At 37.8% G+C, this 27,046-nt stretch overlaps 1 protein-coding gene across 7 annotated transcripts in view; it reads right to left on the bottom strand.

The window, feature by feature from the left end:
• The window catches only part of SCAPER (S-phase cyclin A associated protein in the ER), a 241,245-nt gene that overhangs the window by 10,982 nt on the left and 203,217 nt on the right, over window positions 1-27,046 (bottom strand). For all 7 annotated transcript variants that reach the window (XM_084532001.1, XM_084532002.1, XM_084531998.1 and 4 more), the window contains 3 exons: window positions 22,870-23,025; window positions 12,889-13,126; window positions 9,649-9,798 (listed from right to left, as the gene is read on the bottom strand). In XM_084532001.1, the coding sequence (XP_084388127.1) occupies window positions 9,649-9,798; window positions 12,889-13,126; window positions 22,870-23,025 (544 nt within the window). The remainder of the gene's footprint in view (window positions 1-9,648; window positions 9,799-12,888; window positions 13,127-22,869; window positions 23,026-27,046) is intronic.

The following is a 27,046-nucleotide window of genomic DNA, read 5'->3' as shown; positions in this document are numbered from 1 at the left end:
CAGAGAAAACACTCTTAATGAACAACTGTATTCCATAGTCTCTTAGTAACAAATAACAGCCATTGTCACTGCAAGCTGATTTTTTTTTTTTTTAATGAAGCAAAGCATTAAAATGTCCACTTTGACTGTGGTCTTCTGCTGTAACCTATTTCAGGTTCAGACACAATATTCTCTGAACAATGTGGACTACAAGGCTAATGGTTCTCTCTAAGGGGCACCCCCTGGCACTTCCACAATCTTGCATGACCTACAGTTCTCAACTTGGACATGGCCATTGTAAACATTTGGCTCTTAAAACTGTACTGTTGGTATGGGAACTATTAACGTTTCTTTTCTATTTATAATTTCTATCAAAGTCAGTTCTAATTGGCACAAACAACTAATCGCTTTATTGAACAAGAGCTGAAATGTTGTGCATCGACTCTGTAACTACAGAGAATACATCAAACGGTTAAACGCTTTTGTTTGATGTCAGGTTATTTATAACTTCGTAAAAGAAATAAGTCTTTATATTAGTAGCCTAGAGTTTCTCTTCAAAGTTAGATCTGCATTATTTCTTTGCTTCTATATAAACAGATCCCATACTGCTAGTATTTAATCAGCGGAATATGTCACCACTTAGGCTCTTCTTCTGTTTTAAGGTCAAGCTCTTTTCTTTCCATTTTGCAAACTCCGCTATTGGCAAGGCTCTGAGCAAAGAATGTTCTAAACTCCTTCTAACATTTATGAGGAACCAGAGCACCATTTCTATGCAAAAGCAATGTTCCAAAATGCTACATTCAAATTTAAAAATAAGAATTTGGTCTATTTGAAATATTTCAGTGTTTATTTTCTTAACAGCACACACAAGCTTTCCGAGAGAAGTTGGGCAGATAACAGAGTTCAGAAATAGCATTTGTCTTCCTATAAACCACATTATGAGTGGTGTCCTTTCAGAGCTAGCTCTATCGTTTAAGAGCACAGTGCTTTGTGGTGCTCTGGGCATGCATAAGAGAAGAAAAAAATATCTGAGCAGTTTTTGTAGAATCATCCAAAGCTCTTTGGCCATGCAGATAGGATAACAGCAAATATAAGTACAGTGATATGTTTAAACATGTAAAAATGTCTATCAACAGTGACACTAGTGAGAAACTGAGATGAAGAAGTTCTTGGTGTGAAACTCTTGAAAAAAATGTCACTCAAAATGATAACCAACAAGGTACCTTAGATAAAAGAACAAAGATTATAGAGATTAAATTCATCAATAAATAAATTTAAAATATCAGCTTGACTAAAAGATGAGAAGAGAATGGAAATGATTCCAAGAAGCACTGAGGCTACCTGTGAACTCAGCACAAGCCCAGGCTACAGGATAAACTGGTTACTTAACAGCCAAACCAGGAAGAGTAGTAAGGAAAAGCTTTACTTTAAAAATGATGGAATTTTAGCATTTAACATAATGACAATAAAATAAACATTTAAACACGTGAGGTTGTTCTCATGCTTCATGTCAAGCACATACTTAAATATCTTTTTAAATTCAAGGGTAACATTACTTTATAGAAAAAGTTAAGCTTTATAGCTTCCAAAATAATGTAATGGTGGATTTACATGTTTAAGTGTTGGAATAATTATTTATTTATTTTTATCAGAGAAGAATATTATTATATATCAAATGTATTGTGAAATACATTTTCACATAAGCTTAAAAAAAAAAGCTTTTTTTTTAAGCTTTTCATAAGCTTAAAAAAAAAATCTACCACGTCTCAGTTCCTTAAGTATGGTTCTGAACACTGAAACGATCAGAACTGGACCTTGCAGCCCTGCATTATTTTTCAAGAATCATCTTCTCATTTAGATAAGATCTTCAACTTTAAGGATGCACCACTTGGAACTTGATTTGAAGCCTAGAGAGGGAACAGGACCTCAGTCAAAAGAAGTTCAAACTGACTATTGGAAGAGGTTTCTGCAATGATCCTTGAAAAGAGATCTAGCTGGGTCAAAATCTCCAGAAGGTGCGAGTAAATAAATTATTACAGTTTAAAGCACAAAAAATAATTTGTTTCTCTCAGAGCATTCTCTCTTTTCAAAACCAACCAAAAACCTACTTGCAAATAAGCTACACAGTCTTAGAATTTTTACTACTAGAACATTTTGCTTGCTTGCTTCAACAATAAATGTAAAGGCTTTGTGAAAGTGTCTGATTGTCAACTAAAAAGACTGAAACACATGGAGCTACTTGACGTTACAGAGCTGGCTTGAGAAAAAAGCTTCAGAGAGCAAGAAAACGTACTTTTCTGCCATGAAAAATACGCAAGATTTTCCATAGTATTCACTTTTGCAAGACTTAATCCATTTTAGTTTTTTTCTTTATATTTCAATATCACTTCAATCAAGTGATACTCATTTATTTGAGCTAAATATGATGAAATAGGTTTGGGAGACTTCTTTGGGTCTCTTGCATGTTCCCACCTATACTGCAGCATCCAAGTACTTGGAACAACTGCCAACTGCTGAAGCCCAAAGCTGTGAACAGAGAGCAGGCTGATGTCCTCTCTGTGTGGGGCCAGCGATGTTCAGGACAGTCACTGTGGTTCTGCAGAGACTTGGAAAACTTTAAGTTTATGGGAGAAGCACAGGGAGTTCCTTCACACATGAGGCAAAACAGACAATAGCTCACAAGGCCTGATTAAAGATTTGCAGACTTTAGACTTTGTGTTCAGTTTTGGTGTGAAATTTAGTTCTCATGGAAAAGAGAGACTGGCACGCTTGATTAGAAAGAGGCAGAGGAAAGACAGGCATCGTGCAAGCTTGTGCAGGCATCTCTGCCAATGCATCTCCACTGGCCAATGCCAAAATATTCCAGGTCTAGGTCTTTGCTGAGAAGAAAGTGCTTATGCCAAGCTTTATTCATTTATTTTTTTAAAGTGGAGATTAAAAGCCGAGGCCACCAAACTCTCTTCCTGATCTGAGATTAGGACATAGTTCTCTGGAGGCTGTGACATTAGCCACTCACTCTCTCCAGCCCTCTCCTCAAGGCTTTACTTATGGATGACGTATTAAGGTTGCTGGACGTACTGCTTTTGATGACATTGGGAGCCAAGTTTATTCTTTGGTGTTTACAATTTAAGAACAATACAATAAGATCAATAATATCCAAATGCATTAAAATGCATTGATATCCAAATACAATAAAATCCAAATGCATTAATTTATCATATTAACTCCTATGTGCTCTCGCTCCCTCTCCCACAGGAATCAGCCGGCCATCCTAAACTGAAACTAAATACAGCTGATTTCACTTTAAGTCTTTGCTCACATTATAATTCCTTCCCTGCACCCTCTAAACAACAAATAAAGAAAAAAGAAATGAGAAACATTTTGGAGCGTTAGAAATACAATGGAAACATGAAGCGTTAAACATGCAGTCCACCATGCTCACATCGTATTTTATTTGCTTTGTCATCGATCGCTCTTTAAACGTTGTTGTTCATCAGGAAGCTCAAATAACAACAAAGGTGTCCGACAAACCACCCCTGAGGCACTCCCAATTTTCACTGCTCGGCTGGCGAGGAATGCCAACTTTTCTAAAGCCATGGGTTCGTTTAGGTGAATTTATGCAATTTGACTATGTAAGATTGATAGAGAAAAAGCATACGTTACAACGCTGTTTTCATTTACTCCATTTTAAGATGGTGAGTTTAATCCTCTGGGGGCTGAAGTGCTCCTAAATGGTAGTCAAGACTACAATTTCACATGACTCACTCACTGAAATCAGCTATTCCACAAAAATTATTATTATTTTTTTTAAATTAAAACTTAGAAAGTTTTAAAAGGCTTTTTGGAAAAGACTTAACTAAACCAACAACCTCAGTATGAAATCCATACCCCTAAAAATACCCCCTCTGAAAAAAAAACAAACACTATCAAAATCAGAAGTAATTTCAGACACTGTTTGCTAACATAAGCAGCTATTAAGCACACAGTAACTACCAATTCCTGTACCTTTACTCTCGTGTTGTTTTTTTAAACCTCCACCTATCAGATCAAAATTATTCCAGTCCCAGCCTAGTCCCACAAGCAACATAAATAATGGAGGTTTAATGATGGCCTCCAGTAAACAACCTGCATGCAATCCTTACATAAGATTTTATAACCATTCTAAGTTTCCCTGTTATTCCAGTTTCCAAGTTCCACGATTGCTACTTTTTAAAGCTATTTTCTTTACACTAACACTAGATGAAGCTGGGGCCATTTACTGAAACTCAGCACAGTCAACTGCACAAAATAATTTCCCTAAAGAAGACAGCTTTTAATCTGAATTCTTTTTGTGATTGTTCCTTACAACTAGCAGTACTTGTAACCACAGTTAGGGCACGTAATATACATATGTACGTGATACATTAATCAACTTCAAGTTCATACGCACACCACTTAATGAGGGATAAAGTATTCTGTTATTTTATGTCAGAAATAATATTTGTCACAAGAAAAAACGCTAAAAAGTAGGAAAATATAAGCCAGTCGTTTAAATAAAAAAGAGGAAAGAATCTATGTATGGAGCCTTTCTTGGGAACTTTCTACCATATATTTTTGTGATGAAAACAAACAATAAATTTCACAAACCTTTCAGAATTGTGCCTTCCACACAATTTTATTTCTTTGAAATTATATTTTTATTTGTTACACTATTTGTGACATTCTATATTTTTAAGACAGAATAAATTCCTTTCCCCAAATATTCTGAAATCTTACTGGTCCTTGTTCCTGTGAGTGGAACAAGATGGCACACCTGAAACATGCTTTGCAACACATTTTCTACATCTATGTAGCATGGATAAATTTCTCGTGAGTGAATGACACTATCAAATTTAACTCCTGCTAATTTAAAGTCTATTGCTATTTTCAACTTAAGGATTATTTGATATTAAGACCTCAATTATTTCTAAGCTTACAATGAAAATAATGTACTGATTGTACGGACACAACTGCCTAGGGATAAAAAGTTTGGAGTGACAGAGAAACAGAGAAACAAATTAGTTAAACTACTGCAACTGCAAGACAAACTTCCCAGAATAAAATCCCTTCTTCAAAGACATATGGTTTGCATATCTCTTTTCTTCCAGCAACACTGATTACTGTAGTTAAAGTTCCTAACTGTATCTACAACAAACCCTACCTTTTGTAACAAAAAATTAAAAAGCTGCATATGCATCTCCCTAGCTCTTTTACAGACATGTTAGGTTTTGCAATGCAGTACCGCTATGTTTTAGCTCAACAACTTAGAAGTATAAAGTCCTGTGTACTACAAATCCCAGACGTTAGTGAGATTTTGCTGGAGCATTCTCAAAACAGCATGTCATATGTGCCAAACAGTGACAAAAGAAAAAGCTCTATTTATTTAAATCAATTGCACAAACGAACAATGCACCTTCTTTTGAAGCTTGTCAGACAAAGTCCTGAGCTGGAAGATCTGATGTCTGATGACTTTTCAAATGCAAAATATTCAGTAAATGCAATGAATATGGAAAGATTCTTATTCCCAGTACGGCAATGTGAAAGAAGCCAAATCATCTGTCATTCATGTTAATTTAATTACAGGACCACATTCAATTATCCAATATAATATGCAAATGAAGTGAGTTGACAGCACATGCTAATTACAGTCATTGTAATAATTAAATCCAAGAAAGGGAATAAAAATGTAATGAAATAGAAGGATATTTTTAATTAACAAGAACATTTTAATTAGCGACTGCAGTCCTCTAGTGCGATTGGCTTATTAAAAGATGGGACATTATTTTTATTACTGTTTTGTTTTACATCTCTACCCTCAGTATCATGGGAACCATTTCGTAAGTTAATAGATTAAAGGGTGGCCAAAAAAGGGTGACCACCAGTTCCTGGATCATACTTCATGCAAAGCAGACGCCTAATAAAGCCGAGCCCCGCTCGGGCATGATTACAGAAGGCCGTCTCGTGGAAGGCGGGCTGTCTAACTCTATAGTAAACAGAAGTTCACGTGCCGATACAAAACAGACAGCGCGGTTTAGGCTTGACTAATGATGTTGAACCATTTAAAATATTAAAAAAACACTTTGCTTTTTGAATTTTTCAGTTTCATAACTGATTTATTTCCTCAGTGACAGCAGCTGCCCTGACAAGGCTTTATGAATGTTAGAACAAAGAAAAAAAAAAAAGGAAAGGAATATTACCAATATATTACATGTGGGCAGAGTCAGCAAAATCATAGTCTTTCTAGAATAAACAGAGCAAGCACTATCAAAACACTTGGGAATGCATTCCTTCGCTGTCCATTGTCCTCATTGCTCCTCGACAGAATCATGTGGGTCCGGACCAAAAGCTAACAGTGATAAAACCACGAACTGGAACCCAGCCACGGACACTGCACACGTGTGCAGGACCCACCGCGAGACCCTGCCCTTCCACGGGGCTCCTGCAAGCTGCACTGAAATAGCAGACTGGAAGACAGGAGACAGAAAGGAACTTCCTTTTTGTGTTTGCCACTCGACTAACTGTAAAGAGCTTTACAGATAGCAGAATGAAACCAGACAAACCTGAATTACATTCAGTGAGTGGTATATGATGTTCCTGGAAGATTTTGCTCTATAATTGTGAAATATTTAGGAAATTGCCCTTCTATTATTTTGACTGCATAGGGGCAATAATTCACTTAGCTTAAATCACAGTAGTACTTCAGAAGGTCAATGTCGAGGTTGACAGACTGTAAAATTTCTTTTTTTAGAAATCTCTCTCTTCTCCGAACTGCAAGTTTTTGAATAATTAACACTATTTTTTCTTTTTTTCCAGTATGCTGTTTGGGATATTTTATCTGCTCATGTTGTTGGACAAAGTCACACTGAAAGCTCTAAACAACTCTGTTCTTTTTTTGGTAGTTGAAAGGAATGAAAACTTACACAGCTTTGTAATAAGAATTACAAATGCAGAGAGGAAAAGACCTATTTAAACTACAAACAATTCAAAACAAAAATGGATTTGACTGTAAGAATAATGCGAGTCTGCTGCAAAATACATCAGTTATCGACTCCTTATAAAGTCTGTCCAAATAGTAAATAAAAAGAGCTACCAGGCTCTGTGAAAGTTTGGTTTCATAGCTCAAGTCTGTCATATCTATTTTTACGATGCAGTTCTTTCCAGGAGTTCAAGCCTGCTACGTGAAAGCTTTCACTGTGAGACCAATTTTTTATTTTTAGTAGCACTCTGCAGATGATCCACAGTGAAAGAAAAAATTGGAAGCTCGAAACGTAATAAAAAATTAAACCATAAGGGAATGAGTAGAAAGCACTTCACCTTTTACAAAAGGCATCATATCTTTATTGGAAGTCACAACACTAACAGCACCTGAAAATAATGACCATATGCAAGTCTCCCTGCCTGCCTAGTAGTAAAAGTAAAAATATTATTTTATAAGCTTCCCTACATTTTACGAGTATCTGTGTGAGCAGGACTCTGGCCTTTTGAAACTTTAGCAATGCTGTCAGGAATAGCACAATCCACTAGGAATATAGCTGTAGACTTTGTATGTACACCTGTGCGTATTAAAGAGTCTATGGTGGGCTGAACACTCCCTTATTACTGTTCATTTTGTTAATTCTCATCGAGAATTGTAATGGAGAAAACTTTCATGAACAAAAATGCTGCTTCCTCAGTTAAAAGCCAGGGAATAGGAATATTAAAACACGAATATCAGAAATTAAGTAAGAAGTATGGCGTGACATCTCTGCAGATAGTACCACCAAAGCAAACCACCACAAAGGACTGCTTTTAGCATATGAAAAGTACTAACATAGCACGGTCGTTTTAACAAAGACCTAAACTTGCCTTGCATAGCTGCCAAAGCTGCCTTTTAATCTTGAAAATTAACTCAGTTTGGGGGTAGATTAGTGACGGCACATGACCTCAACCACAAGTGCACATGCTGAAGACTCCAAGACATTGTAAAATTACCAGCTGGGAAGGATGCCCACAAACAAACACACGATGCACATACTTAGTCTCTTGCCTGCCTGCCTGCCGCCACCATAGCTCGCTGCTGCTGTGGCACCGTGCCGGCTCCTGACAGTCGGACCTCTGCCCCAGGGCACGAGTGCTGAACAGTGACAGGCACTACAGTGTGCTCTAACAGACATTGCTGGTAGGAAATCCCTCTTCTGTGCTATTCCTGGCACATTTATAGTTGCAAGTCCTCTTTGCAATGAATCACATCTGTTTATACTTGTGTGCCAGAAAAGAAAATTTGAAACTGCAGAGAAAAAAAAACATTGTATGCTGGCACCTCTGGATGCCAGCACAACTACTTGTGCAGCAGTGGGGATGAGAAAATTGCAGCAGTATCACACGGATTTTCAAAACGATCATGCTAAAAAGTACTGCCCACAGGCAGTCCCTGTTCCTGAGAGGCTCTAGACCGTGGTTTGTACTTTGGGGGCCCGACAGTCTGTGTGCTGGGGAACCGCGCCAGCCAGTCCTGAATGGGATTTGGCTCCACAGGGTAGGAAGGCTGCAGGATCCTCCTTCAGGTTGTGGCCAAAACCACAGAAACATTACTATATAATTATATTATATAATTATGGAATATTTTTGACAGCATTGTCAGCTTTAAGATATTAGAATGTTCCAATTATAGTCAACAACTGTAAGAACATAACTGGACAGCTTTTCTCTAACCTTTGCTGACAAGTTGAACCACATCTTTGTTTTGCTCTTCAGCTGAAATGAGGGGACCAAGCTCCTGATCCTGACACCAGCCCCAAAAACGCAGAAAAAATGGGAACCAACTGCTAAAAGTTTGGAGAAAGAACAAACCAAAAATTCACAAAAGACTATACTCAACTGAATCACACCAAAGATGAAGGTGCTATAATGCAGTTTCCACACATCCAGAGTCAGGCTCACATACTCAAAAACAAAGAGCAAGTGCCAACCTCTGCCCTGCCCATCTCCCTGAAACGCTGCATGTAAGCTGAGGAAACCAGACGACTTTTAAGACTAAAGTGTATGAAGTAGTTTCCAAGTTTTGCAACTGGGTTATTTAATAAGCTGTTTTCACCAGTATGAGAAGTCACAGAGTCCATTAACAAAAGTGGACAACAATCAGGGAAGTTAGGTGGGGATGTTTACTGTCTGTTTGGCAGAAAGTTTGCTTTACTAGTAGAAAGATACAATGAAAAGAAGGTTTAAATGTAAATGAGCTCTCTGGGTACCCAAGCAAATGGCTATGTTGGCATCTGAGGACATGCCTTCATGGCAGGCTAGTTGGTTGTCTTTAAAAGGTTGTACTTGGATACCACAGCTGTCCAATCAAGCTGCCATGAACTTAATTTGGAATTACAAATATCAGTTGCTGATCTCTGCTTACCTTGGCAGAGAGATGCTAGTTATGATCAATGTGAGGTCAGCATTGTTGTCTGCATAGAACACAGAGTTTGCTTACAGCCATATAAAATTAAAGATTTTTTTTGCTAAGATGTAACTTCAGCTTCTGTTTTGCAAATGCATGTTGTAGTGTTCATTGGAATCTCAAGCGCTGCAAAAGCAGTGTTGAGGGGATTTGTTTCTTTTTTTTTAAGTGATCCATGACTAAATGTGCACATGATAACTTCTGATCCCATTTTCCATTTGCCTTACCTGATTATCTGTGTTGTTTACAGTAAAATAGCCCACACAAATAATGACTTCATGCAGCAATCTTTCACAGGTATGCTGAGAACAGTACCACAGCAAAGAGCTGGTAATATGGCGGAACGCAAGGGACAGTCCTTCGGCACCCACAATAGACTGAAAAAAAGGCCAAGAAACAGAAATTACAATCTAGCGGTATGTTATAGAAATTATGTGAATCACATATGCATCAATGGCACACATTTTGGCGCATAGTACCGACTATGTTCTTTGTTGCAAGAAGTTTTTTTGGAGGAGGACAAAAACATCTCTCTTATTTCATTCAGTTACACCTGGACTGTAACATTAAAAGCCACAAAAATAAGAATAAATTCAAATTTTAAAGGGATATGGGAAAATTGGGTTCTGCTTAGTTGACATGCAGCGTAGCATTTGGTCGACCATTTCATTTGACTTACATGTTCCAGGAAAAGTTAATGCTAGTAATATTTCCTAGTAAGAAGCAAAAGAAAACAAATCATCTTCATTTTTGCAGAAGAGCAAAATGCATTTTGCATTAATAATTTGTGCTCTGAATGGAATACAAAGATTAATATGAAATAATGACTTTGCAAACATTTTAAAAACACTCAAATGGAGAGAACATTGAGCTGCGAAGCTTTTTGGGATACTTTTTAGAAGTAGGCAAATTGCTGTAACGTGGAGATTCAGAATTAGATTTTATCTGCACAGCCTACAGCCTCTATTTAATAAACATGTCAAACAGATAGAACGACACAAGGTCAAAGGGGAAGACTAAAGTACAAGGAATGAGCAAGACAGTCTACTAACTCTAATGAAACAGCAATGCAGGCCTGTGAGAAAATTTCTTCCATTTGAGAGTTTTCTTGATTTTGTACCTTGGAGTCTGTGTTTAGTCCATTTACATAAATCCCAAACTGTAGTATAGCTTAGCTTTAGCATACTGAAAGCCTATCCAGGAAAAGCAGTATCCTTGAGAATTAAAACAGGCTCAGCTGTGATTATTCTCCATCTTGCATCTCAAGCATTTTGCTAAGTTAGTATATTTTCAAAATGTAAAGCACCATACAATGACCATTTACCACTGTCATGTAAATGCCATTCGTAAGGCCACCCTTCTTTAATTAGGGCTGTCCACTCATGCTCTGACCTAGCACTCTGGGTTTAACCTTCCCTGATAACAGCAGGTCAAAGGGCACCTGAGTTTGTGTATAGAAGTTAAACTAATTTTTCAAGGAAACTATGCTTCCTTTTTAGCCAGAATTAATATCAGCTCAGGATCCTGTGTTGTTTCTCACTACCATCTTTCAATTGTTTAGACTGTCAAATTAAATGAAATATATACTCATGAGCCATCTGTGCTAATACAAACTTGAGAATACCAGAGGCTCTTTTGTTAATCAAAAAAAAAAAAAAAAAAACACCACCCTATTCTATAGTCCTACTATTATGTGATAAAACTATTCCTTGGAGATAACGATCTGACCACGCAAAAAAATACAGTTTTTCTCTCTGCTGTCTGCTGCAGCCCACAAAGTCAGGATTGACAATAATTGGCCTCAGGTGTAGGTTGAGCTTTTAGCACTACAGAAACAAACCCTGTTACTGCAGGGAAACGGATGGCTGCTGAGACTACGTGAGTGCATCCGTCCCTAACAAACAGGATTATGCCCACCCTTCCTTAAGACAGCTCGGCAGATAGACACTTCCCTGGGTGGAGACCTGCATCAACACACTGAACGAAATCCACTCACACCAGTTAGCTGTGTCACACTTTACACGGTAACTACTACCTTACCAGTTTCTACGTAGAACAAACTAATGCCAACTAGAGGATGCGGGATTTAATGCTGTTGGGTTGTTACACATGCTCAGCTACAGCGGTAGAGGAATAAATACAGGCAGCATCAGCGAAAGCTGACGTTTTAAAAAATTAGTAGTGGTTTCTGGAAACAGCAGTAGGTTGTGGTGTGATTCTGTACAGCCCCACTACCAGCCTATGCACCGTAACTGCCCTGATTTGACCCACACTCTCTGGTGCACATCTGTAACACCTATAGCAGCAAACAAACTTCAGTCCCAAACCAAGAGCTCCCGGGCATGCTGTAAAAGAGAACTACTCTGATTTAAAGAAAGAAATAGGAATTAATGTTGTGTGTAAGAGTTGTTTTACATGACACTCAAAAAAACCCTCTGTGCTCCATTAAAAAAAAAAAAATTAAAAAAAAAAAAAATCAAAAACCCCCCACAAAACATCCTGACTGGACCCAACCCAACAACTGCACCTATACAGACGCGTATTGCTACATGTAAACTGCTTGTTGCTGTAATGAGAGATGCTAGACATACTAAAAATCAAAGTATAGAAACACAGACTAAAAGAAACATATACTTTATATGAAATTTTTCACTTATGCAAAGCTCTCACTGATTTTACCACATTTCAGATGGAGTCTGTGGTGCAATTCATAAACTAACAACACATTAAAAATGGAACGGAAACCTGGTCTGATGAATAGTGCAAGATTAATGTTGCTAAATGTGTTTTGCAAAGCAACGCTTTCTGTCAGGTGCTTTATATTAACAAAACAAAAGCTTTGCCAATTTATCAAATACAGTATTGACGAATTATCAGTATGGCAAAATGATTAATTTACCCTAGTAACCTCAGACAGATAAGAAAAGACTTACTTAAAAAAAGTGATCTTTTTGATTTTTATGAATAAAAAAATGAAAATATACATATCCTTTTTTATCAAAGTTTTACTTTGATGAAAAGTTTAGATATCAAGTGATTTTCAGCTTCAGATTTACAATCTTAATAATCTCAATGCAAGCAGCCACTTAATACAGAAAAATGCGAATTATGGTTATTATATAAGCAAGTCCTCTCTCATCAGAAAAAAATTTGCTTTTGACAAATATCTGTTGTTTTTATTTTTTGGGTCTTATGAAATATAAAGAAGTACCGTGCTGAAAAGCAAGGATTTTTGGACACAAGAAGATTCAGCATTTCATGTATTCGAGTTCTCACTTTTTGGTTGAATTCATTAGCCACAGTCAAAAGGTAGAAATAACAATTAGCAACTTTGTGCAGGAAAAAACATAAACAACTAATTCATAAACACTCCTTATGTAACTAAGACCCAGAAGAACAAACTAAGTCAAAACATATGCAGTAATTAATATTTTCACACTAAGCAAAAGTTGTACAACATTTGTTACCTGAAAAGCGGGCAGATCAAGAACAGCAAAACTATTGAAGAAACGTAAACTCTGAATGGCAACCTGGATTGTGTTCTCTGCATAGCTGTCTTTAGGACTTGCTGTGTTTGGATCTGAAATGGTCCCATGGAAAAGAACACAGTACAGCATATGCAAGACTCCAACCAGATCTGTAGACTGAAGAACCGCTGTTAGTCCTGTGGGATCCTGACGTGTATTGTCAAATATGTTCCAAGATCTGTCAAAGAAACATTAAACTGTCTGAAAAGGATACCAGCACACACTTGCCCAGGATGCGGGAGTTATAAGCCAAATGTTAGAGAACAAGTAAACTGTTAAAAAGGAAAAAACTGATGTCTAATGTGTCAAGAAACCACAACATTTCCGCAAAATACTTTCAATGATCTGGGCACTGTCTCATGCTCTCTTTAATTACAGTGCAGCTGTATTCTTTAAATATCTTTATCCACATACTGGTGTCTTTGCTTCCCAACTGGGTTCATGATACCAATGCAAGGCTGTGCAGAAAATCGACAGCCTGGGGGCACTTCCAGAGGCTCCACGCAAGCCCCTCTCTGCAGCCAGCATTTCCTCTCCCAGCACCAGCAAGCAGAGGTTGGAGCACCCTGACACTCTCCCTGCCTCAGGTTCAGGCAGCAAGCGCTGCAACAGCCTGACTACCTATGGAGCAAAAGAAGCTACTCGGACCAGATGATTGCAATTAAAACGTTCTGCAGGAATTGAAGAATGAAGTGGTTAAGGAGTGAGGAAAACACACTACTACTTATTTCAGTCAGATGCTATTATAGAAGTCTGTATAGTAGCAAAGCAAAAGTAAGTATGAAATGCTCAAGACAAACCGGCACAGCTTATGCAAACCAAAACTAGGCTTCTGTGGTATCTTTTGAGCATGCAAGTAAAATAGAGAAGAAAATTTTTGCCTTCCTGGGATATCAGGACAGACAAACAAACTACTCCAGATGCCCTTCACATCCTCACATCCAAACTTCCAAGTGCACTTAATGTAATCCCTCAAGGATTTGTACTGTTCCTGTTTTCTTTTTTTTTTTCCTTTTTTTTTTTTTTTTTTTCTTTCCCCTGCATTACTAATAATCTACAAAATGATGTAAGATAGTCACTAAGTGAAGACTAGTCACTTGTTGAAGACTAAAACCTTCACCACTCTGGAGGTTAAACAATCTGTAGAAGGCAGGCAAACACAAAATAAAGTGCACAAAATCATTAATCAAGTTTCATACATTTCAAGTCCTAATCCAAACCCACCGCAAAACCCATGTGAACTTCATTATGGAAACACAGTCTGTATTGGCAATCAAAGGAAAAACTACAACATTAAGATACAAAGAGCAGTAGCACTGAATACATAGTACATCAAAATATTGTTTTTAAGATGCAAACATAGTATATGAGGTTAAAAAAAAAAAGTCAATATCAAAAGAGACTAGAAAGATTGATTCTTTTTCCCATTATTCTTAAGAGAAAATATAACAGGTGATATGAGAGTGTAAATATTATAAAAGGACAAACCAGGCGAGGGTATCTTTCCCTTTTATAAGAACCAAAAGGAGAAGGAATAGAAAAACAGTAAATATAAGAAGAACTGGGAACAAGACCCACTTTCTAAAATAATCTGTAACTTTGAAGACCTCATCTTATAACAGAAAAGACTGGACTCTCAGAAGACTGAGAATACTCCTGGTGACCAGAATCAGCTAGGAGCTTTTACTTGACCAGAACAGCTCCATGTGATTTCAGTATTTGTCTCCAAAGCACCTGTAGCACATCCTGTTAACAGGCAGGGCACTGGTCTCCTCATCCTCACGTCACTGCTCTGATCCAGTCAAGATTCCAACTCAAACCCTAGCTAGGTGGACCAACTCTGCTTTTCGTGATACAAACGCCTGTCTTCAACGGAGCAACCAAACCTCTGCAAGTGACAGGTTTTGGTGATCACCTTGCTCTGTCATTTTCCCATCTTCCAGTGAAGCAGAAAAGGAGGCAGGAAAGCACCACCTCCCCAACAGTGGCTATTGATTTCTGTTTGCAATAGCTTCCTTGGATGAAAGAGAAAGAGCAAAACCAGCAGAGCAGGACGATCAGCCTGCATTCGGCACTTCACCAAGAAAGGCATGATACCGACTCATTTCAGGTACAGCTTAAATATTCAAGAGGAGAAGAAAACAGCTGCATGAAGCAGACTATCTTCACACCTAGCACAGTAAACTTCAAAGCTAGCATCCATGCACGTTCTTGGGGGGACAAATCTCCTGCAAGGTCGCATGAGAGGGCACTGAAACCATGACCAAGAGCTGCATACTGTAAGGCTGGTGGACAAGTCTTTTTGGTACCCCAAACTCCAGCTGTGCCCCCGAGCAGTTGGGGGGGGCGGTGTTGTTACTTGGCAGCTGGGGGGGGGCAGTGAGGAGGCTGACCTGCTGCAGGGGATGGTGGTGAGATAGGAGGCTCAGGAAGGTTATTTTAGAATTCAGGCTATGAAATCTCTCGGCACCTTCTTCACAGCCTTTGAGGGGCCTTCTCAGTCTCATCTGCCCCAAGCCCAGGTGAACACTGTACAGTAAAACAGAGTAAATGCTGCTGTACTCGCTTTACTCTATCGGTGTGCCTCTGCTTCCATCACTGTTCTCTCACGTCTTTCCATTTAGACAACAGCTGCTCAGATGAATCACTTCTGATTTTGATTAGTTAGGTCATACACGTAAGGAATGATTTTATCTGAAATCAGCATTTACGGGTACCATTTATTTTAAAGCACTTTAAAAGATTTAAAGTAAATAGACTAAAATATTTACAGTCTGTGAGTGGCTGATATTACAGAGAAGTTCCAAGTACAGCATCCTCTGGTGACACATCAAGAATTACCTCATGTTCCAGTCCTATTTCAGTGACACTTGTGCTGTCCAAAAAGCCCAGGAAACCACCCAATTACTTCACAGATCTTTGAAAGAAGCAATCAGATCTCAGATAAAATCCAGTGAGAAGAAAAGCAAGGTAAGCACGTCTGTTTTCGAGCCAGCACCTGGGCTGTTACACAAATACCCCACTAGTGTCAGTCAGCACCAGGCATCCCCCGCAGCCCCACGTTAGAGGCCAGCCATTTGTAGAGGCTCAGCCGGAGCTTCATGCGACTGAGTTTATTGTACAGGTTCCAAAAACGGGGTGTTTGTTTAGCGCTGGCGGCCTTTAACAACCAACTGGAACTCCCAAGAATCCTTAAAGAAGCTCAGCCCCCAAAGCAGCCATGACAGCGCTTCAGAAGGCACCCAGTGCAGGATTCTCTCAGAATATATGCAATAACATTCAAAAGACAAGCTGAAGTACAATAAAATTATACTTAGAATTATGATTTGATGCCCCTTACCTCCTGCAAGGGAAGGAACACAGTCAGCTTTTGGTTTCTAACAGTCCTAACAATCCCAGCATCTACTCTGTACAGAATAAAAGAAGTGGAAAAAGTCCTAGAGCTTTGTTTTGGGTGGGGCTACACTGCACAACAATTTATGATATTCATTTTCTTTCCCTCTGCCTGGAACCTGCGAGAAAGGTTCCCATGACTGGAAAAGCTTTGACTGGAAGCCCTGTGGTCTTTAAGTGAGTGTGTCTGCATGAAGTCAGCAGAGACGCTTCCTGAAACATCACCTAAACCTGCCAGCTGTGTCTTTCTGCAGATTCCTGCTGCATAGTTTTGATTCCCATTGGCACGGGAGTCTGGCTGCAGGCAAGGAGCTACCGGGGACGGCTGCGAAGGGAGGGTGAGCCAACAGCTCTGGGACCACCTCTGTGCACTCACTCACCCCACTTTGTGTTGTGTGCCTGTGGACTCCTCAGGACTGTTCACTGAAAAATTGGTTCTGATGCCCAGTTCTTCACTCTGCAGCATGCAGTAGCTAGCGTGTGCTAAGCGCCCCTGAACTACACCCAGGCAAGCAGCATGTTTATTTCCACAGTACTGCAGGAGAGCACGTCTCCTTTTACAGGCGGTATTTTCTGTATTTCCATCTCAGCTATAACAACATAATGAAACAGAAAAACTATCAGTTGAAAAACAGTCATGTTCAAATAAAGACCCCAAATTATTTACTGTACATGATTCCTCACAAAATTTTTTGCAACTACTTACGATGAGAAGATTGACCGATTTTTCTAAAGGTTAAAGTTAGCTTCTTTCAACTCTCACTCCATCATTATTTTTAAACAACTCCATATGAAAAAGCTTATAGAGCTGGACAAAATCCTTTTGCCATTTTGTTCTGCTCTGGAGCAGTGAATGAATCAAAACATACATAAAAAAGTCAATTGTAAAAATAACTCAAAATGCAAGCTTTTTTTTTTTTTTTTTTCCTCCTTTGGAAGAGACCAGGAATTTTAAAGTTACACCACAGGACAAAGCTGTTGAAAAAAAGTCATCCTGTCTGCTAGGTTTGGTGGGCTGAAGGAACTGTTAGAAATGTTTATTTTTGATTTTGCCTGTATTACAGTTAATTTGTATATGAACAGGCTACTGGCTCCTGTTGGTTTTAAATGTCAGTTATAATCGCTTTAAGCCTAAATGTTTACAATAAAAAGGTAAAAGACGTTATTCATACCAGTTGTGGGCTTTAAAGTAGAAAAAACACATAAGATGTGGGAAAATAAAACGCGGACCTTTGTGTATGCTTCTTTGAGCGATTTTGGTCAAGTCCATAAAACAGCGGATTTCATACGTTTAGCGGATTTTAAAAACCTTTTTGGTCTACCTCAAATGTAAGCCCAATGAAAACTCTGATAACTGGCAGGACATAGACTGAAGTAAAAAGAAACAAACAAAACCCATACCATAAAAGATGTCACACAAGAAACCTAGTTTTTACTTAACTAAGGCTAAGAGCAGATTCCTATGGATGTATACCTCCTTTTAATTGTCCTAGTTAAAGGACTGTACTCTTTAACTGTGTTTGTAATAGCTGCCAAGTAGAACAGTCCGAATGGACAAAACCCCTCCAATTACTCTCTGAAGGGAAGCAAGACTTACAGCAATTTTTACATACACTTAACATAGCTGGGCAGAAGGAAAAGCTTTCAAACTTTACCAAGTTGCTACAGTTCACACAGGAAAACAGGCAAATAGTTATATTATGGCCAAACAACCTGCCGGATCTAAATAAAATAAAATAAAATAAAATAAACATTCAGTGAAATGCAAGGCATCTTCATTACGGGCTGAGATTATGATCATCAAATTCTACCATAAAGGAGTCTCAGGAATTGGCAGGAGTTTTTATGACTGACAGAAGAGGTTTAAGAATTAAAAAACATGGATATATTCACTCCAGGAAAGAAAGATACTAAACAGTGGTACTTCATTGCTTAAAATACACCACTATTTATTAAAACAGGAATTTAATACAGCTTGATGAGAAACAGCATACTCTGTAGAACAAGCATAAAACTACAATTTCTCCAAGCTTCAATGTAAGCAAACTGTTTATATCTGAAAATATATTGTTTTAAAAACTGACTGAGCTAACAAGCAGACAAGCCTCTCTTAGGGTATACATTATATTGTTTGTACATTTGAAATATATGCTCCTGATTAAATACAGGGAGCCAAATGGGAACATGGGTTTTCAAAAGGCTTAGAATATATATATATATTTTTTTTCTGTATTATTAGAATTTAAAACCTATCATCTGTATCTTTTACTTCTACATTCTTTCATTGAGAAAGAGATGCTGAAAAAGATAAAAAAAGTAGAAGAAGTATTTAGCACCTGTCAGACTGTTATAAATCCCATTATTAAGCTAGGAGTCACATTACTGTGTAAAATAGATGATTTGAAAGCCTTCAGTAATTTCAGGAACAGGTTTTAGTCAGTTTACAGTACTTGCTGGATCTGCTGCCTGTTGGAAGCAGTGAGAAGCACACGCCACATTCAAGCGGGCTTGCATCTGATTCGCCATTCAGCAGCCAAAACATACGTTATCTGAATTACTGTAATAAAACTGAAAACAGACCGGACTACTTCCTTGCATATCTGTGATGTGACAGTCGCTATTTTCCAGGATAAAACATCTACAGCTTTCTGTTACTGCAGCTTGTAATCCACAACTTCGTTAGCTGTTGACACAGATTTATATGCATCCCAGCACTGTGTTGAGATAACACACAACAGTAACAACTTAGCTACTGTTCTGCTATGACATCCTATTCTCCCAGATTAGTACGGGAGCTTGCAGATGTTGCTTTCATCAATGCAATAGCAAAATTTTGTTTAAGTTGATGCCCCAAGAAGCTTCATGATTTGAAGGCCTATTACTTGCAAGATGCAGCCACAGTTATTCCGTGTAAAGTCTACCAAATGTTTTGCTTTCTTTCAGGTAATAAACAGCTCTCTGCTTTTTCTACTCATAATGGCAAGTGAAACAGTTAAACGTTATCATGGCTGCAATTTTTAAATTGTAGCAAATGTCAGGTTCATCTTTTGCTCAGCAAACAGAGATACTGATAATCAGACGTGCTGCACTTTATGAAATCTCACTACACAGAGTAAGAGACAATGTCCTATTTTCAGCTCTCATACACTTTTTTTCTTTTTTCTTTCAACTCTTTGGGGGAAAAGAGCTCTCACCTCTGTTGCTAGTAATGGACGTAACACAGCTTAAGAAAAAATGGGACATCCAGTCTGAAGCAGCCCGTAATGATTCTCATTGCATAACTGATGAGGGTGTAAAAGTTATCAAAACAAGGTTCATGTGGGGTTACAAGTTACTAAGGTTTTCAACAAATGATATTTTATAGATATTACAGAGTGTTTATAAAATGTGCTATCACATCCACTGCAAAGCTTCAATTAAAATAATCAATCTAGCATTTATTAGCCAGTACCAAAAATGAGTATTTGTGAAGATCAATATCAGTTAAATCTTTTTAAAGACCTTGACCACAAATGAAAAGAAAATTCTTCTCCTACAATAAGTAATAACATATATTCAGAATGGATTCCCTCATTTCAATAACTTTTTATGATGTTAAAATTGAGAATCCTCCAATTTATGCTTCTACATTAGCAAGATTTTCCTTTATTGTATCTTACTCCATGATTTTGGACTTTTTTCCCAAGTCCACCATGGGAATAAAAAATGTATCTTAGTTTATGTCTCAAAATTTTATCTTCTACTTTATATCAATCATACACCTCATTTAACATTTCACGCTGACATACATATATGATAAAACTTGACGATATTCTCTGTTAATCACTATTGTTATGACATGTTGCCTGCAACCAGTCCAACCTGTAGATCTTCATCAATTAATGGAAACAGAATCAGAACAGTGAAGGTCATCATTCTTTTAAAACAAGGAGGTGGACTGTCTGGCATGAAGTTGCTGATACAGACCTACAGGTAGGGACTTGGCTGAGAACTCTTTCCAGGCTATAAAATAGTTTTCCATGAAGTAAGTGTCCAAGCAAACATTGGATATAATTTTAGAGCTTGACTAAGAACCATTTTGCTAAATTTTGGTGTTTCATGAAATAGTGTTGTGGAGAAGACAGGAAAGTCTGGATTGGCAGCTTTTCCTACACCTGAGCTCTGGAAATACACAATTTGCACCCACAGGGCAGGATCTCTTCATCGTTTAAAACCAGAGTTACAGTATTTAACTTCTGTCCCTCTATGGATAGCCTAGATTAGAGCTGCAGTAAAGGTCACAACAGCCTGGTGCTGTCTGAAAGCAAGTGAAGAGGATCACCCAGCATTTGGCCATTTCCAGCTTGTAAAGGATTTCATTGGTGCAGGCACTGTGGATGGTTTGAGAGCCTGGTGGTCCAGGTGTGAGCAACTTCCTTGTGAGAAAATCCTAGCAACGTTCCACCACACTGCTAAGATCCACACATGGTACAGAGAGCACCATATAAAAATACCCTAATGTATTTAGTATGGGATGACAATATTTTATGTGAGAAATAACAGCCTAAAGCAGTCCTATCAGAAAAACAAACCAAATGAATTGTGCACGAAGAAGTTCCCAACCTGGAAACAGTATTTGTAGGGGATACAACAAAAGATGAATTTAAAATTGCTCTTGCAACAGTGGGGAAAGCCTAATACACTGGTATCTATTTTGGCAAAACTTCTTGTGCTACAGTGTCAGAGAACTGGTACTACTGACTAGAATTCTCTTCCTCTAGATAACAATATCAAAGGCATTACGAACAGATTGGTTAATTACTCCAATATACAGAGGGGTATGACATGGCATGCTGGTTTGGTGCTGAAGAATGTATCAACTGAGCAGAGATTCAGAAATAGTGCATATTCTGACTGAACAGGCTACACTGCTTCCTACTGCTATTTGCCACAAATGAAAGAGGCAACAATTTCTCAGACAAAGAGCCTGTCTTTTGTGCTACGGATCATGTACCACACAAAATGCACTACTTTGTTGTGACATATTTAAGAATTCAATAAATTTGAACTCTGTTTCTGATGTAACAACCTGTATTTGGCAACCATTTTTTTTTCCATTTAAATCATCCTGAATACTATGGAGTTACTAACATGGCAGAATTACACTCCACATTCACTTCTTCACTGAGAGTGCATCAGGTGATTAAAGCTATTTAAGCTGCCTTTCAAATCAGTTACACTATAGCTTTTAATCTAAAAGTGAAAGGCAACAGTTTTGAAATCTGCAAGTTCATTCCTCTCATTTCTTTCCATGCTCAAAAGAACAACCTGGAAACCGAGAACCACCAGCACCTTTGGATAAAATCAAAAGCATTGCTGTTATGTGATCAGACATCTTGATGTGACTGTGAAGAAAAATGCTCAACCCTTGGAAATTATTTTGCTACAAAGTACAGATGCTCTTGAAAGAAGTACTTGCACAGTGCTGTATTATTTTGCGGTCCAAAGATCTCCAGTATCTTGGGTTAAGCATAGGCCTGCTTCAGAAATTGCAAATATAATATTACTCACTCTTGTAGCTAGAATTATTATTCCTCTAAGAGAAAGATGAATTTTTTTAGTATGCATTTGACTTCTGGCAGTGCTGTCCTGGAATGTAAAATGCCAAGTTGGCAGCTTTCAGAAAGGGAAATTTCAATAAGTTGGGATGGTCTCTTTGGGCTCATATTTCTTGTAGTTCTTTTTCCATGTGACTGTGTCCCTGAGTTACCAGCAACAACTTTTACCTGCAGCTTTGTTTCTTAATTTATTTTGTATTAATTTTTGTTCTTCAGCACTAGCATCACTTCTCCCTTCAGGCATTCATTGTCAAGTTCTGTCAGCATTGTCTTTCCCTGAAACATGTAACAGTCTAATGGTGGCAGGTTCTAATGCATGGACCTTGAAGCTCTGAAATTTAGACTTTGACAGAGCCAGGCTGTCCAAGTCTGCAAAAGTCCAGATTTGCTGACAGAAATGTACCAAATGCACACTCTCCTCAGCCTTGGTTAGGTTCCAGTAATGTGCATTTTGCATTAGAAAATTCCGACAAATCTAGTAATACTTTTCTTTTCATAAAATATCATTCCCTTATTTGCAATGGTATTTTAAAGAACAAGAGCTGAATTTGGCTGTGCAAAAAAACAAATCAATTAAGACTTGATTTTAGTTGCTAATATCTCTTGAAGTCCTTAGGACTGGTCATTTAAAATTAGTAGTGACAAAACCCTCTCTGTAATGATGAGTAAAGGAGATAAGGTTTTTAATTCTCATAAATGACTTACAAGAATCAAGACACAGCGTGGGTAACTGAATACAATTCAGTGGTGAAAGGGTGAGCAGAGTGAATTTCCTGCGCTGTTTCTCTACCAGTTATTGCTGTGCAACTAAGATAGGTTCTGTTTAATAATCTCACCAGAATGCTCACTTCCATGAACGCTGTGTTGGCAAGGAGTTACACCAGCTGCTGCCTGATGAACATATTAGAGACGAGAGACCAAATGCACCTACCTTCCATTGACAGCAAAACACAGTTGACATATTCCATGCAACACTGCTGTGGCATTTTGTAGAAAAGTTGCTATTTTTGGATTCTCATCAATGGGGCCTTGAACGGAGAGGAAACAGCAACACAACTTGTCTATCAATCCTATGTTCACCACATAACTAGAAACAGATGAGAAATTGTATTAAAAAACAGTCCTGTGACAGTTTTGATGACTTTACAAAGTAATTTCTGCTCCTTTACTATCAAATCATACAAAATGTAGGTTATGATTTCTTAAAGGGTTCAATAAAACAATTCAAATTACAATAACTTAAAATCTGGTACTCTGTAGCTAGCAGTAGTTTTTGTTAGGAGAACTGTCTGTTGCACGATAATTTATATTATACTGTACAAGAAAGATGAATGTAAGTGTTTATTTTACCATAGTCCTAGAAGGACAATGGAATTTTGCCATAGTTAAATGATTTATAATAGTCTTGATAGCTCTGCAGCAGCACAATTTCTTTTTAGCATGAAGAGTTGAACTTGGTAGAACACACTAACTCAAGAAGACAATGATGTTACACAGATAACGTTTTATTGCAATACGTATATCATAACAACTACTGCCCAGCTTTTTTTTTTTTAAAATCATTTTTTCTTTTTCTTTTTCTTTCTAGACTATGTGCAACAGTCTAACAGTCTTTTAGTGCAGACTAAAAGAACACACAGGTGACAACCTCCCACTATCGGGAAGGATCAGAAAGCCTCCTCAGGAGCTCAACCAAAACTCAACACAGAAAACCATGTTAGTGACTTCATTTCTTTTTTAAAACAAAAAGCTACCTTTTTCTTTCATATTATCAGAGTAGGTCACATCACCACCCTCTCTGTTGATGAAGATTCTTTGAATTTCTAAGAGCTTGGAAACCCATGCCAAAAATTGTTTGTCCCTGTACAATGACACCAAGTTCTGTCTATACCAGCTATTCTCACAATTGGATCATTATTGATACCACTTAAACGGTGCACACGGGTCTTTTTTTTTTCCACATCACTTTGCTGATATCACCTTTTTCTACCACAAACATTCAGCTTCTCAGCCTTTACCCCATCTCAACTGTTCATTCTGCTGACTATGTGAGATCAACTTCCTTTGTGGAGACAAATTTCAAGCTTCAATCACTTCTTTCTCCTCTTTCTTTGATTTTCCTTGTGTTTTCCTCCACTCCACTTTTAGCAACTGTGAGAAATCTCTTGTCAAAATCTGAAGAACTGCTTTTATATTCTGTGACTCAATCTGACTTCATAGACATGAGGAACTAAGATTGCTTTCAGACACCGATTTGCTGTTTTTATACTGACAGTCTGTTCTAAACCTTCCTATTATTGATATTATTCCATCCTATCAGCTATTCTACCTACTTGCTTGTCAGCTCCACTTGTTAGAGACTATGAGATTCCCTGGGATGGAAACACCATTGTCTGCATGTTTCTACGACATAAAGTGCATCCTGATGTGATTGAAGTATGAAATATTATTAAAGTAATGATTCTACTAAATAAAGATTCATTAGATCATGAATGTCCCATGGGGCTATACAAATACTTATTAAAAAAATGTTTCCTCCACATATTTTACAGTCTGATTTTGAAAAAATGTGGACTTTTAAGATTAGGGAAGAAAGTCTCTCCACTTTCCAGGTATCCTTCTTGCTCAAAGACTAACCTCTCTTCAGGGCTAGAAGTTAGACTTTCTGCCAAAGCTTAACCTGCTGACACAAAGCTTTTAGAAGCAATGAAAGTAATTAAGAATAAAAATACACTGTGTGTAAAGCAAGAAGTCAGTCTGCAATACAAAAGATCCTTACCGCTGCTGAAATACAGCAGTTAAAATAGCTCAGGTAAGTTTGATTTTTCTGTTTAGCAACATGAAAGGCTACCAGCATTAAATTTCTTGCAGGTTTTGATCTAAGCAATCCACCTGATCGTACAAGTGATAAACACGCTCTCCAGTACTAGCACAGTGATTCCAGGAACAGAGCTGGGTGTTAGATACATCACAGTCACAGAGAAATGCTGAGTGCTGGAAATCTCTCCGTGATATAGGAGGGGAAAGGAAGAAGGAGAAAATAAAATGCAGCTAACACTGATAGACAATTACTTACAAAATGGCACAAGTATTCTAGTCAATGCTCTTTTCCTTTTTTCCCTAGGAAAAACGTCTGACTTCTACAAAATGTGTTCATTGTCCACCTTACTCTACTCCCACACCTGCATACCAAGTGGTGTCAGTAGCCACTCTTTTGGCAGAGAAGAAATAGCTGCCAGCTTTCAGTCTATTGGGACTATTCTCTAAGGGCACCTGGGTCAATGATAGACACACGAAGCACTGCCTTCCTTGAAGCTGAACATACAGACGAGTGGAATGTCAAAGCTCTCTAATCTATTGTCTCCATCTCAGTATTTTCACCCACAGTAGCATAGTTCCAGTAATTTGGCTACTCTTTTGACACCCAGCATGTAAACAATTGTTTATGCATCAGGTCTAGCTTTCCCATATAGGAAAAAAAAAATTGACTTTCCTCTTTCTTCCCCAATTTTCCTAAAACTCTCATTTAATCAATTCCATAAGGATACATGATACAATGACCTGGAGGTGAAAGATTCTCATTAATAATACAATCTGTCTGTTTTTGACTAGTTTGAAATGCCTACTCTCTTTTTTCGTAATTGCACTATTACCTTGTCATCATGCCTTTCTTTCTCCATTTATAAACAGATCCCTTAAAGTGCCTCAGGTGAGGGACCCAGCTGGATTCTCACATGTCTTCCTAGCTTAAGGGTATACCTGTGCTTGGCCCAGCCAGTGTCAGATGTCTGTTCAGCAGCAATATCAATAAGCAGACCTCCCACCCTCCCATTCCTAAATGGGGAGAATACAACATCCTGAAATTTCACACTCTTTCAAAACCTGTTTGGGGAGAAAGCAGGCTACATAAGAACAATTAAGTTTTAGAGGTCACTGGTATCTATGGCAACTGTTTGTTTTGCTTTCCTCCTCCAGCTGTCCTTTCTTGTATCCATCAGCATCACACCAGACTTTGAAAAGCCTGAAAATTCTTCCTGTGCCACAGTTTCAGTAGCATGCTATCAGTATTTCACTTCTTCAGAAGGCTGAAGATGCACTGATGACTATTTATATTATTTACTACTGAAACGATACACTTTTAGCGAAAGTATATTGTTGAATAATGCATTTCTTACTTTACTTAATAGGCATTAGTGATAAGCAAAGGGATTTGTCTTTAGCTTTATAATGCCTACACTACTTAATAAAATCATAACAAACCCCAAAGCACACTCACAACCACGAACTTGATTGAAACAGAAAAAGAATGGATCATTTGGGTTAACCATGACACATATACACTGGAAATTCAGTGAACAGGAGCTTTCCATGTGAAGTTGCTGTGGGCCATGAGGCTGTATATAATTCAAAGACTTTAAAGTCATGATACATTTATTATCATGACAGAGTATAAGCAGCCTTAGAAATGTATTCTAAGTATCTGCTAACAAGAACTTTTTTTTTTTTTTAAGAGTTATCAGAATAACTACTAGCAATGAGAAATTGCAGGAATTTAGGATACATTAAATGCCACAACGAAAAAGTCAGTCTATTAAAAAAAGTACTTGATCAAAGTACCTTTTTTAAAAAAAAAAGATCTATATAAAAATATCTAATTTGTAGAATTTGATGCCACAAGGTAAATATTTATTCAGGTAAATATCGTAGCCGGGTTCAAAAATAAACGGGCTAGCTAATCATACAGCTTTAGGGTGTTTGCAGTCATGCTTATCAAATTTTGAGGTAATACATTAGATTTCAGGCATGCAATCTAATTTATGGGTGTGAGATCATCAAGTGTAAGTATCAAAAAGGAATGCTACAATTTCTTATAATCAAATTTATACTTTAGAAGTAAGAGATTTCAAGAGAAAGTAATTTTCTCACTCACTTTTCTGCAGTACTTCAAGAATACTTTACCTGTAAGCTTCACAGTCATGATGTATTTTATTTTTATAGCATCCCTGTATGCTGAGGAGCTGGAATTACCCACATTTTCCATGTAAGAAACAGAAGCACAAACACACTAAATCTATGTATGTCTTATTTTGTGTATTTGAGAGACCTAT

This window comes from Aythya ferina, assembly GCF_964211825.1.
Source record: "Aythya ferina genome assembly, chromosome: 11".
NCBI classification, from domain to species: domain Eukaryota; kingdom Metazoa; phylum Chordata; class Aves; order Anseriformes; family Anatidae; genus Aythya; species Aythya ferina.
The sequence above is the reverse complement of the archived record's forward strand: the minus strand, read 5'-3'. Positions and strand labels throughout refer to the sequence as shown.